At 50.1% G+C, this 14,041-nt stretch overlaps 1 protein-coding gene across 4 annotated transcripts in view; it reads right to left on the bottom strand.

Moving 5' to 3' along the window:
* Positions 1-14,041, bottom strand: part of LOC135388012 (filamin-A-like) — an 82,604-nt gene that overhangs the window by 29,304 nt on the left and 39,259 nt on the right. For all 4 annotated transcript variants that reach the window (XM_064617282.1, XM_064617280.1, XM_064617284.1 and 1 more), the window contains exons 10-22: positions 13,478-13,668; positions 13,040-13,300; positions 11,442-11,562; positions 10,387-10,505; positions 10,204-10,309; positions 4,529-4,711; positions 4,208-4,344; positions 3,639-3,825; positions 3,277-3,447; positions 3,074-3,203; positions 2,837-2,993; positions 2,105-2,294; positions 1,758-2,011 (exon numbers count right to left, since the gene is read on the bottom strand). In XM_064617282.1, coding sequence (XP_064473352.1) covers positions 1,758-2,011; positions 2,105-2,294; positions 2,837-2,993; positions 3,074-3,203; positions 3,277-3,447; positions 3,639-3,825; positions 4,208-4,344; positions 4,529-4,711; positions 10,204-10,309; positions 10,387-10,505; positions 11,442-11,562; positions 13,040-13,300; positions 13,478-13,668 — 2,207 coding nt within the window. The remainder of the gene's footprint in view (positions 1-1,757; positions 2,012-2,104; positions 2,295-2,836; positions 2,994-3,073; positions 3,204-3,276; positions 3,448-3,638; positions 3,826-4,207; positions 4,345-4,528; positions 4,712-10,203; positions 10,310-10,386; positions 10,506-11,441; positions 11,563-13,039; positions 13,301-13,477; positions 13,669-14,041) is intronic.

Below are 14,041 nucleotides of genomic sequence, written 5' to 3'. Positions count from 1 at the left end.
ACCTATGTTTCTAAACTCGAACATCGCAAACATTTTGGATTTCGGACAAACCCTATAACTTGGTGTTTGAGACTTTGCTACAATACTCCGCTGCAACTCATGCCCAGAAACTTCGGCAGGAGACATAAGATTGCAGTTGTTATCGGTCGTTTAAACAAAAGCAACGGAAAAGTTTTCCCCATCCCTTCTGTCCTATTGCCACCGGAAGGCCCCCCAAACGAAGACACAATATTTTCCCTGTTACTATTGGCTTAAAGCCTGTTATGTGAAACCGGGCTTTGCTACTACGTGTGGCAATTATCTACGGCAGCATTGTCCTATAAAGACCGGTCCTGGTTACAGTCATCAGGACTAACAACCTGACCGTCGATCCGGAGAGCAGGCACAACATGAGCCCATCTAGTCAAAGGGAACGTCCGGGAGGTTCCTCATGCAGACAGGATAGTTCGCTTATCGAGTGCGTATTTTTTACGCATTCTTTGTTTCCTTCTTTCTCTTGTTCTTATTGACTTGGAGTATAACGAGATATCGCCTCAGACTGCACTGACTGGTTACAACTGTTGCAACTCGCGCAGATGTTGTGTATCTAAGTAATGAGCTTCGCGTCTAAATAAACAAAGTTTGTGAAAAATGACCGCAGCCAACCTTTACACCTGATTATCTGCAGTTCAAGTTTGAGGTCTTCAGGAAGCTCACCATACGTACATCACCGTCCTAGCACGCGTGCGCGTTTTTAATAATGCACGAAAGAAAAAGTGCGGTCAGGCTGTGTTGACCACCGCTTTTTAGGAATGTGCCTGTTTCCGAGCAGGAGTTGGTGCCACTGTCATTTTCAACTGACCACAGCTGTTGATCGTTGGCTCTTTTAGGCTGCTTACAATATGGGTAATATCGCTTTCGCTAACTAGCGCGTAGAAAAAGCGAGAGCACGAGTATTCTCGTCGTTAACTGACGTCTACATGTGGCTTCAAGCCCGTGGTCAGGGCCAGCCGTTCAACTGCTGACTTCCGTAACGATGTATGCACAGCTTCTGGACTTGTGCAGGGTATGACAGGCACGCACAGCAATCTCAGCCATCTGAAGCACTGTCATCTTAGGTATCGATCTGTTAAATACCTGTTTATAATACAGAGCACCGCAAGGTCAGTCCGAGTCAATTGAGCTCCGCTTTGCCGCCACACACTGGGGACAAACAAGGAAACACGTTGGATGCTGTGCTTACTCCGGTGGCCGTCACAATGCCAAAGCATCAAGTCCTTGCTACTGGCGTACCAGCTCCGGTGGCGCAGCGGTAACGCGCGCGCTTGGAGACTGGGAGGTCCGCGGTTCGAATCCGCGTTCAAATCCGGCTGTGCCGTCTGGGGTTTTTCCTGGGTTTCCCTCAGATGTGTAATAGGCGTATGCCGGCACAGTTCCCCTGAAGTCGGCCCATGGACGCAGCTATCCTCCCCCCGAGCGGATTCCGCTCGGTCTTCCACTTCACCCTTTCCTCTTCTCCTATCCACCACCTTTCCCTTCCCGAGAAACATGCCGCCTAATCAGGCAGGCAGACCTCTCGGGTTCCTCCCAACGACACTCCTCCTCCTCCTCCTCCTCCTGCTACTGGCGTAGATCTATAGCACGACTGCATATTATCAAGCTGCCAAAGTCCCCGATAACGGAAACCCACAAAACCCACCCAAACAGAAACGCACTAAAGTGCACGAACGGTTCTGGGATTAAGTGAAAGGCTGTTGGAAGACGAACCATGTACTCACCGTGATCTTGTAGGAGCCGTTGGGCACGGGTTGGCCGCCGAACTTGAGATTGACGGTGTACTCGCCCTTGTTCTTCACCTTGTAGAAAATGGAGAACGTGCCGTCGTTGTTGTCGACGACTTCGATGTCGACGTCGGAATCTGCGCCCGTTGTCGAAGTGATGCGACAAGTGACAGCTCCCTGCCCGGCTTCGTCGGCGCGAACTGTCAGGCAATACTCTTCTCCGATCGTCACCTTGTCCTGTTTTGTGTCCTCTGACGGGGGTAAGAGAAGCACCACAGAGAATTTACATACTTGCGTTAACGTACCGCGGTGTTCTAAACATAGACGCTGCGCTCCATTCTCACCGGCAATCTTGACCTTGTCCGCTTGTCCGGTAGGAACGCTGTTCACGTTGGCGGGAGATCCGGGTACTTCTTGTCCTCCGTACTTGGTGATGATCTGGTGCTTGCCAACGTCTTCGCAGACGTACGTGGCTGTGAACGTTCCGTCGTCATTGTCGACGACTTTAGCTTTACGCGGGACATTGTCCGGACCCTAGCGAGGAAAAAGAAAACGCGTGTCAGGGAGTACAACGAGGAGGCAACACTCGAGTAAGAGAGGATGAGCGGTGAGAAAATTCCTTAGTTGCGTCCTCAGTAGCGCTTTGGGAACACAGCCTACTGTTTTCAACGTTGCTCGTTCGTACACCTCTGGCAAGGCTACTGAGAATGGCAAAGTTCATGCAAGCAGGTCATGATCTCTGGGCTATAGCGATCTCATGTTGTGGTACAGGTCCCGATTAAAGTTTACGGAACGCGTGAGCGGTTTACTTCTTCAGTGCGACACCCTAGCGGTGGGTGGAAGCGGACTCGCTCATTCGCTAAGAGCACGGACGAGTGCGACATACCGCGTAGTTTCGGTATCGCACGATTGCTTGAATGAAAACCACCACGGTGTTTCGCCACCAGCGTCGCACTCGTCCACCCCCCTGAATGATTCCGCCCGCCGCTATAGGGTGTCGCGCTGAACAAAAAGTACACCGCTCGCGTGTTCCGTGAACTTCTGTCGGGACCTGTACATGATGAAATGTGTAGTACCTTGACTTGAACTTCAGGTTCAGCGACGCCAGCCTTCTTGCAGTCAATGGTAAACTTTTGAGGTATGCTGGCCAGCACAGGCTCGTCTGGCTTTGGAAGCCCAGTAAGTTTCACGTTCTTGGGTTCACACTTGGGCTTCACTTTTGCCGTGAACGGGCTGTTAACAAATGACGCACGCATTCAACACGCAGGAAGGATGAACGACGATTACGAAGATGACAAGTAAAAGGTAATCACCTTCCCGGTATGTTCTTTCCATCGTAGGTGATGTCTACCTTGCACGTACTGTTCTCTGGTGGTGGCATGTAGGTGACGTCATATGTACCGTCCTTGTTGTCCTTGATCTCTGGCTTCTTCGGTACAGGGCCTACGTCAACGAGATAGCGCTTTGTCAGCAAAATTCTCAGCTTAAACGTAATGAAGAATTCATTTCCCCTCACCTTTCTCGGAGCTGACCTGGACGTCAATGGGCGCTCGGCCAGATTTCTTCGAGTCGATTGTGAACTTCTGGGGAACTTCGGCACGGATCAACTCTGGATCCAGACCAGGTCCCTTGGCTGTCACCTTTGAGGGATCGACCTCGGCACCGACAGGGATACGGAAAGGGCTTCCTGCAATGGTCGTTCGTGGACATGTTGCACGTCAAAAGGGCTATGGTGCAGGTGAGCTGGTACATGGTAACAGGAACCCCAGACAAGGAGCAGAAAGAAGAAACGCGTCGTTCTTTGTCCATCCTGTTCCTTGTCCGGCGTACTCTGCATATTGTACGTAGCGTACAGGGATAAGGTACGTCATCACTCACCAGGAATGGGCTTTCCGTCAAACTTAATAGTGATGTCGTATTCTCCAATCTCGTCGGGAATGTACTCTACGGTGCACGTTCCATCACGGTTGTCCTTGCAAGACATCTTAGCCTCGGTAGGGCCCTCGATCGACAATCCAAGACCACCTGGACCAGCACCTTTGGTCTCGATGGTGAACTCGTTGGGCTGCACATGGCAACAGCGATATATTGAGCAATGAACAGACATTTTTATTTTTTATTTTTTTCAGTTATCCAACCACTCAACACAGCGTACAAACAACCGACGTCTGATGATGAGCTAAACATGGTGTGTGAACATATACCTCACAGTGATTTCTGCGCTTCCTGAAATTCGTACGAACATTGCAATTGTTCATTATTTTATTTAATAACTGTTGTGAGACAGAATCAGCACGTATACAGTCATTATGAGCTTCGGGGCGCGGTCCATATCTCGTTACACCTGGACTCAGGCAAGAGCGGCTCAGTTAGTATGCTTTGCATTTAGCACTATCAATGACATTGAGATGTTGAGAGCCAAGTGCATTTCCTTATCTCTTGCTCACCTTGTCCACAATTCCCCTCTGCAGACCAGGTCCGTACGCGATGACCTTGCTGGGATCCGTTCCACGGACGGCGTTCACCTTGAACGGACTTCCTGGAACTGGGACTCCCTCGTAGGCCACGTCCAGGGTGTGAGGTCCTGAAGAAAAAAAAAAAGACTCCACCTGTGAGGTTTACTATAATACACATTACGTGGTTTTCTAAACATGTACTGGGATGTAATTTCGTACACGCACTTATGGCACTAAAAAATTCAGACTACTTAGCCTCTGTAGCTAGTCGACAAGTCAGAAGAAGTCAGGACCGCTGGGCCCACCACCCACCTTCTTCACGAGGTACGTAAGGCACGCGGTATTTGCCGTCATTAGCCGGCAGAGGTTGTACGGCCAGCTGGGCACGGGTTCCTGAGGGATTGGTAAGATGAACAGTAACCTTGTTGGCTTCGCTCGTCTTCTGTAGGGCAGTGGTGTCCACCGTGATCTCGTTTAGCGCGTCGACGAACGCCGCTGCAAAAAGGGACACAGAGTTCGTTTATCGACCAGCATCGGACGGTTACTTCTCTTGACGGCGGAGCAAATTGTAGAAAAGCCAAGGAGTGCAAAGGGGAATCAGCTGCGTGTGCGGCATGTTGTGAAAGTTTCAAATGAGTCATGGCATTGGAGCTGCAGGTGTACTACGTTTGGATTTAGTGGACTCGTTGACCTGAAGGCTGGATCTTTGTTTGGAAGTCGTATCACACAAGCAGACGGCGGTAAGCATCTTGCTCGTCACAATTCATCGCACATCGCATCACATCAGGTCAGAGTTGTTACTCCTTCGTGACAGACTGTGAATGTTATGCTAGTTACAGGTAGAGGCCAGAGCTATTGATTAATAAGCAGCAAGTTCCCGTGTAAGTCACTACTTCCGGACTTGCCTTCAGCTTGTTCGTGCAGTGCAAAGCACAAGTGCGTAGTTATGGTATGCCCCATGCTACTGATATCACTGCATTACGATCAAGATCAGGACTTACATTTCACTGCTCAGGTGTCTGCAGGTAGTGTTTGGCGGTGTTAGAGGCTACAGTTAGGATACAGCAGGAAGCATATCGGTAAGTGCTATACGGCCCCGAAAACATCCAGGTTTAATGCTCGTGTTGTTTCGTGGACGTCGATTGCTAACATACAACCATGCAGAGCTCAAAACTTCTGTTAGCGTTAGCATGCACAAACCAGGTGATAGGAGGTGCACTAAATTGTGATATAATGCCGCATTGCCCTACGTGGATAGCCTTGGATGTCAGCACTACTGTGGGACACTGCAGTCCTTTAGTAGTATGGGCCCTTAGGCCACTATTACCCTTCCTGGATTGTATGACAAGATATTCGCGCAAATGTTGTCCTAAGCTCCACAATGCGTATCGAGTTGGCTGGTCACTAGCTAGTTGGTAGGCACCCAGCAACTAAGAGCTGCTTCCACACGAGACTATGGCCCACATTTTTGGACGTAATCGCCCTATAGTTCCATTACAGTGTTTACGTCGGTGCTTACATCTACAGCCCATCAAAATTCCTTAATAAGGCAAACCGAAGACAATTCAGAAACAGTGTGTATGGCATGATGATGATGACTGGATAACGTCTAACGAGGTTGTGCACCTTTCGATTTGTCATTTGCCTATCAAATACCTACGCCAGTAGCAAGCCGACCAACGGCCTTTGGTAATTGACAGAGTTTACCATCACACTCCTATTCGGCAAAGCGGCCAGGCATACCAGACTGAGGCCAGACACCCTGAACCACAATTCCTCCCAAGTCTGGCAGAGCATGGACCACAAAAGGCGACCCTTCCACGGGCTTTCCATCGTACACCACGTGCACGTCGTACTGGCCAGGCTCGAACGTCACATACCCTACACGACACGTCCCGTCCCCAGTGTCTGAATAGTTCAACGGCGCATCCCCTGGTCCTTCCACGGACACAGACAGTCTAGCCGGGCCACCCGCTCCCCGGGCGTCCACTTCGAAGAAGGTTGGCCTTCCGCAAACGGCTCGGGATAATCCGGGGCCGTACGCTTTTACGGGGCAAGTACTGAGGAAAGGTGCGTTGCAGACTGGTGTGCCGTGCACTAGTACTCTGAGGAGGTACTGTCCCACTTCCCTGGTAACGACGTTGACCAGGTAACCTTCTCCGGTGCTGAGGACGTGAGCCTGAACGGGAACGCCGCTGGGGCTCGTCACGTCGACGCTGTAGTCGGCCGGGTACCCGCCGGCGTCTCGGGTCACGACTCTGAACTGCTGCATTGTGCCTACGGGGGCGGCTGAGTAGGGAGGCAATGGTGGACTATCTCACACTATACTTGGCTAGGATTTATACTTGACTACAGAATTTAGCTGGACAGCTGTCCTTATCAACTATGTGCGTGGACAGAAAGTCGTGTCCGCATCGTTGGTCATCAAAGCTACTAGAGGCGCGGCAGAGATCACCCTTTACGAGTTCACTTATCCTGTAAGCAGAACTAAACGAACTACTAAAAAAGTCAGTTTGTAGTTGTAGGGTTCTTTTAAATGCACAGTCCTATAGATTATGGTCCATCAATATGGTTAAGGGTATGATAAGAGGAAAAATGACATTTTAGTGGCGAGAGAGAAGTACCAAATATTCCGTATCCGATGTACGGATGCTCAGCATGGAAGAAGTGACCAAAGACACCCAAATACTCCGCATAATAGACCACGGACATCAAATTCAACAGAAAACACACTATCGGTAGTGCCATGAGCCGCGAAGATCGCTTCGCGTATATCCTCATTCGGAAGAACTGTGTCGAGACAGTTACAGTAAATAAAGGTTCGCGCAGTACAACACGTCAGCACTCTGTATGGTACCAGCTAATGTTTCCAGGAACGTGGCGGAAAAGACATGTAGACGTCAGCCAGCGGCGAGAGCACTCCACAATACCGTACAGTGCTTCCTCACGGACAATGTGGCTACGAAGCCCTGTCCTGACAGCCTGAAATATAGCTGCGTCTCCGAAGTATGGGCCACCGATTGCCAGCCGTCAACGACGACTCCACAGTTTATCGTCGTATGGCCAACTGTTGGATGGGACAAGCGAAAGCTTGCCCATATCACACTTCATGTGTATTGGCACCGAGATGGACTGGCTCCCGTATAACTGTCTCAGCAAACGAGGACTGAAACTAGGATTAGACGTCTTCGTATTGCCATCTGTAGGATGGGATAAACGAAAGGTCGCCGAAACGTCGTCGGAACGTCATCGTCGTGATGAGTGCTACAGGGTACATATGAGAACCACCATGGTACGACCCAACCCAACGCTATGTTATCAGCTTGTGGTTTCGACCGTGTGCACATATCTAGTACTAACTATTTTCGTGGGAACAATCCGGGCATTGGGATAGAGTAACTTCGCGAATCATTCTGGCGATTCCTGTGGTACAGAGAGAATACCCCAATGAATTAAGGCTACTGCTGCTGAGCGACGCTCGCATGTTCTCTGTGGTGGGTCCTTCGGACTACCCAAACCCCACAGCAAGCAATGTCACGGACCAATTATCTGGTATCACCTCCAAAACACAGAGAAGCAAACAACAAGCTGACACCTAACTGATAATGAAACAGAAGAAGCACAACAATGTCCACAACAACTATTGGACCTTGCCTTCGGTTTAGAACGCCTTGCAGGTCAGCAGCCGGGGCTTCACACCCCTCACTCTCCTGTGCCACCGTCATCTCTCCCCTCCCTCTTTGACGCTTCCCCCTTGTCCCTCCCTGGGTACACCGAGGCGCCAGCCCTGTGCACCAAAGTGCTAAGTTGGGGTAGTTGGTGTGACATTACTAGTTTAGGCTGCCAAGGGGGACGTTGGACAAAGTAGGAGACACGACAACAGAAACAGCTTTTTGCAAAGTTACAAGCTGTTTCTGTTGTCGTGTCTCCTACTTTGTCCGACGTCCCCCTTGGCAGCCTAAACTAGTAAAGCCCGTGCAGCCTGACCGCACCTTCCCCCAACATCACTCCCTCCATCCAGGCATTGGGGGGGGGGGGGGGCGTTCCTTCCCGGACGATCAAACCAGTCAAGTCGTGACGCATGGCTGTCTGGTATGGCTAAGGTACTATTATACCTTTTTTTTTCAATCTAGGAGCGACATAAAATGCAGCCTGTCCTCCCAAACAGGGTTACACTGACGAAGAAATTGTACTGGAGCGCCACTATAGGTTACACCGATTGGTGCCCTATAGCTTCGATGTCGTTGCCGTACGCTTATCGCGACGCAGAGGAAAACGAGAAAGTAAGGGCCGTGGTAGGGTGATGGTGCTAGCTATTGCATCCAATAGGAGCAACCGTAACGAAAGGCTTAAAAATCTCTTGACGACAGTGTAGCTTTGCAAAAGTGACACATTCAACTGCCGCTCCGGATGAAAAAAAAAAGAATATATATACTGTATAATAAAGCAACGCCGCTCACAGGCTCGACATTTTAAATATGAATGCCGTCGATGTGTGCGTGCGTGTGTTTGGTTCGCAGTGGGTGAACATGCGTTTGAGTCGTGTGTTTGTTCTGCCCCTCTGTTTGTGCCCAGACTCAGGCTTTTCAAATCACGGAGTTTGTCCACCAGATGGCCACCTGCATCTATGCCCTACTGTCAGTTTGTCCTGTCCCTCTGTTTGTGCCCAGACTCAGCTGCTTTTCACATTATGGAGTTTGCCCACCAGCTGGCCTGCATCTATGCCATACTCTCAGTTTGTCCAGTCCGTCTTATTTGTGCCCATCACACATCATGATGTTCAACATCGCACGCTTCCAGGAGTTTTCTAAAGATCCCGAGAGAATTCATCGTTTCGGATTCTCCGCGAGCCGGCGACGTCACCGCTAGGAGGCGTGTGCCTCCTAGCAACAGCGCACTCACCCTCCCGTCTCCGTTCTCCGCACCACGCTGTAAGACTGCGAACAAATGCTGTAGAGACAGAAACTGATCTTCGAGGATCGATGTTGCCAGGCGCTTGGCAGGTTACGCACCATCTGACGTCATGCTTCTCAAAACTACAAATTAATTTTATGATACTTCCACCTCACATATGAGAAACAATATTTTTTGGAAGAATACAATGTGAGACGGGATTCTACGCCACGAGATTCGGCAGGATTATGAAGACACAAGATTTAGTCCATAGCCGTTGTCTGAGATCTAGTGGCTCAAACTGTGGGGATCCATCTCTAGGGGGATCTAACTGTGGGTATGAGCATCGTACAGACGTGGACAGTCAGAGAGAGGACAGCCGGTAGGAGTGGGGGTGTTAGTATGCCTCCTGGGAAGACTTCAGGGGGAAATGTGCCCCAACATTCGTCTGGAAAATCTGCCAGAAAACCCAGGGAAAACCTTAGAGAGCACATGCGCCGGGACTCGAACCCGTGTCACTTCCCAGTCTCGGCGTGGAAAGCGATCATCTGAACCACCATGCCAGGGCAGTCATGAGCCCAATGGCCATTGGACATGTGCGTAACGTCACCTAGCGTGCAAGGTGTCAACCTGTCGGGAAGCATTAGATCCCATGCTCTTCGACAAGTTGACACACGCTATGGTGCACTACACGGATGTCCAATCATTGAAGATCAGGCCGTATAACAAGGGTACTACTCCGTAAGTGGCAATTTCAGTCGGGGTGTCTTCTACTTAAACCTGTATTATTGGTGCTCATGATCAGCTTTGAGTCTTTGGCATGCTGCATATGGGTTGCAATGGTGCACACTTATAGTCAAGTAGCGGATATAGTGAGCCATTCCGGAACTCCCCGAGGTTACCGTTAAACGGACGACACTAGCGTCTCTTCCTCTAAATGTTATAGAGAGTGCTACATCTTAGATTTCGCTATCCAGCAGATTTTATCAATAGTGGTTGAAAACTGGTACAGGGCAGAGTCACATAGCACCACCGATAGTGTTTCTTCTGTCACGCGCGACGTTTTGACTTCAAGGTGGAGAGAATATACTTACATGGACCAAGTCCCTCAACGCGAACCTTGGATACGTCCATGTGAGGAGCGACGGGAACTTTAAACGGACTGCCTACTACGTTCTTTCCGCCAGCGGTCACGGACACCTGAACAAAATGGGTACATCACATCGGCCGTCCGCGTCAATAACACACGAAAAACGGTAATGATAAGAGTAACTTACATAATGATCTCCAGGAGTGGGTGTCGTGTAGTCTACGGTGTAAGTCTCATCCTTGTTATCCGTCACGTTCACCGGAACTTCCTTGTTGCGCTCGTCGGTAAGACGTACCTTGGGCTTCACTGAAACAGTCAAAGAAACGCGTACGTAAGTCGGCGTCGCACTCTTCAAGTTCAAAATCACTCTGCTGCCATAGCGCACACAAGCTCTGATGACCCTGTCCATAAGATAGGCCTCTACGAAAGTGCACTGAAGAGAGGACAGTCTTCTCTAACGGAGGAGCCCATTAAACGGCCTCCAGTGCATAAAGCTTCGTCCCGTGCATCTGGAATCGAAGGAGTGGTACGTGCACTACCATATAGGTCAAAGTTCACTGGCCCTACATGTTCCCTACTGGAATTTAGGAACGCCTTAAAGAACTGAAGCAAACCGAGCCGCTCCCGGCGACCAGAACAGCTAAAATCATCCTTCAGGCCGTACACCGTATCATTAGATCAAAGATAAAGAAAGTTCGGAAATACATGTACGGCAGCTGTTTTCAACAGTATCAGTGGATGCATGTGAACATTATGCTTCAAGCTGGGTAATCCCACCCAGAGCGAGTGGTTCAGCCACAACAGGAAAGGTGCATGAAAAGGAAGCTGATGTCACTGCTACAGAACACGATGTAGGAAACCAGAAAGAACTCGTCCAGTTCTGGAGTAGCCTGGAGCAGCCATATCTTCACATTTTTTAGTATCTTAATCAATCAACTCGTCCACCGTGCTTCTCCCAACCAGTGGCCATAACAGGGTCAGCACCCTTCAAATGATCATTAAATATGGAAGAAGAAGCTATTTAGCAGAAACTATTTTTGAAAGGTGATGTGGGCAAGTATTGCGTGCTTGTCCCATCCTACAATTTGCAATACAAGCAGCTCCGTAGCAACGTCAGATCCGTGAGTCTTCATTTTTCCACATTTCTTATAATCATCATCATCAGTGCATCCGTCAACGGACCAGTCAAAGAAATGGGTCCTTAAAGCACGAATCTCGCAACTCCAGCTGGTGCTGACTTACCTTTACCGGCAGCCTTGCAGTCCACGTAGAACTTGGTTGGTGTCTGCGACTTGACGCCCTTCTCGACTCCCGGACCGTATACCTTGATCTTGGTGGGATCCGTGTTGTCAGCCACGGTCACCTGATTGGGGAACATGCGGAACCCATTATGAATATCACGCGCCGCGTGCGTGTCATTTCACAACGGGACAGGAAATGTGCAAATGAAGGAAACGTGAGAAGAACACCTGTGGGTTAAGCCAACGCCACCTAGATAAAGAAAGCCTGCTTAATGCCTCCTCTCTCTCCTTCACCAGGTGGACATATGGAGTGGCAGTGTCGTCTGCCTTCAGCCAATCGCCGACGATGATTTCAAACAGACTTTCTGTATGGCTCCCAATGGCTACTCATACGGCTTATATCTCCAGAGCTACGGCCATCGAAAGTGCGTTGTGATTGGCGGACTCTTAGTGACTACATAACGGCAAGCACGGTGCCGGCTGCGCTGTCTAGGGTTTTTCTCGGTTTCCTTCAGACGCTTTCAGACATATGTCAGCACAGTTCCCTTAGAAGGCGGCCCAGGACGCACATTCCCCCAGTGCGTTAGTCGTGACGTTGCCCACCTCTGCGAGGCGGACAGCGGCGGGCCTTTTCACCACCGCCATCCCACCGAGCTCTTTCACCTGCAACACCACCACCGCTTAAGTAATCAAAGTGTCCTACCGTTTAAGCGATCAGGCTTAGTTTACACTAGGTGGCGTTGATTATGCGCTTCCTATGCAAGTATCGCTGTCGGTCTTTTCTTCGTGGATACTATAGACAGCTTTGGTGCATCGTACCCTATCGCCTTTGCGTACGTAAGGTATGGCGTAGTGGTTCTACGCAATGCGCGAAGCTCTCTTTGTTTGCGCATGCGCAGAACCACCAACGATGTCCCTTACGTACGCAAGGGCGATAGCGTATGATGCACTAAAACTGTCTACTCTCTTCTACGGACAGAATGTCTTCCAGAGCGTAGATGCAGGGCGTGAGCTAGAGCATTGCACGGGCTCGGGCTTACCCGAAAGAACGGGTCCCGTACGAGTCCGGGCCCGGCACACAACAGGGGCCCGGCCCGTGCGTTGGTGGAAGCAGACAGAGCGCATCTACTACTGAACTGTAGACGTTACAACACTGCCCAAGACACGGTCAAAGGATGCCTGACTGCTCTGGGACACGCACACATATACACCTTTCTGTATTACTTGGTCCTGTGCGCCACTCCTGTCAGTGGTGCGTCATTCGAGCTTTGCTGGACTTCCTCCAGACGACAGACCTCATGAACCAGTTATGAGTTGTCCACCAGCCTTTCAGCATCTGCACTTCACCCCGCTCTCATTATCTTATATTTGTTTTTGCTTCATCTTTGTATTATAGTTTTTAGGAATAGCAAGCCGACCTTTGGTCATGCTGACCTTTCCGAAATAAACGTATATCCCCCTTTTTCCTGATCACTGGTTTCCCTGTTTACATATATATATATAACGTTTACTCTGTTCCTAGCACAGCCGCCAAAGCTACCCACAACAGAGAGATAGCAAGCCCACAGCGAACAGGTAGTCAGTAAAAGGGGTCCACACCTTGAACGGGCTCTTGGGAATGGCCACACCAGCGTAGTTAACGAGCACAGTGTGCTTATCACAGGCGTCTGGCTTGTAGGTGACCTTGTAGGTCTTGTCTTTGTTGTCCTGGACTTTCACCTCTACTGGCTTGTAGTCCGAGTCAAGCACCTGGACATCTAGAGGAGCTGGAGCACCGGCCTTGGAGGCATCGACCGTGAATTCGGTGGGAAGGCCCTGAGTTACCCCCGTTGGCTGGATACCGGGGCCACGGGCTTCAACCTGAAAGTCGTGTATACAACAAGTACCAGTTACCTTTTAGTACGATGTAATTGTAAAACATTTTTTGTGACGTTAGAACAATAGGCACAGATGCCTGTGTGCTTACTCCTCTGTGCAATCGGAAAAGGCGCAAGCTTCCTCCGGAAACGCATCCCGGAAGCGCTACGGATGACGTACCTTGTCTGGTGCAGTGTCGCCCTGTGGCTGAATGGAAGCGATGTAGGGCGACTTTGGTATGTCCTCCCCATTGCACAGGATGTGCACCGCGTAGTCACCAGGGGCGGTCGGCCAGTATTTGACGTCCGCGGAGCCGTCGCCGTTGTCGAAGCACTCGATTTTGGCTTGCGACGGGCCCTCGATGGAGAAGCCTAGAAGGGGAAAAGTTCTTGTTTGTTCTGTCATTTTGAGAATTCAAAATTTCCAGATAAGGTGACCATGCAGGGCTGACTGCGTTGTGTAGGGGTTGACTTTTCACTGCCTCTACGCTCATCGAGCCCTTAGGTCCCTTAGGACCACTTTGTACCGCCTTTGGGCCCACTTGTAATACTCCCATTTGGCGACCCGGAATTAAGAAACGCTCAACTGGAGCTATTTTTGCCATCCAAACACCGGTTGCCAGTTGGCTTTTGCAATTATTTAGACTATGTAACTTCTGAATCATCTCCTTGTCTAGTTGTAATTGCGTCTCCGCCTACTGAACTAAAGGTCGCGAGTTCGGACCCGGCCGACGACGCCAGCAAC

This window comes from Ornithodoros turicata, chromosome 3 (genome assembly GCF_037126465.1).
Source record: "Ornithodoros turicata isolate Travis chromosome 3, ASM3712646v1, whole genome shotgun sequence".
In the NCBI taxonomy this organism is placed as follows: Eukaryota; Metazoa; Arthropoda; class Arachnida; order Ixodida; family Argasidae; genus Ornithodoros; species Ornithodoros turicata.
This window is presented reverse-complemented; position numbering and strand designations above follow the sequence as displayed.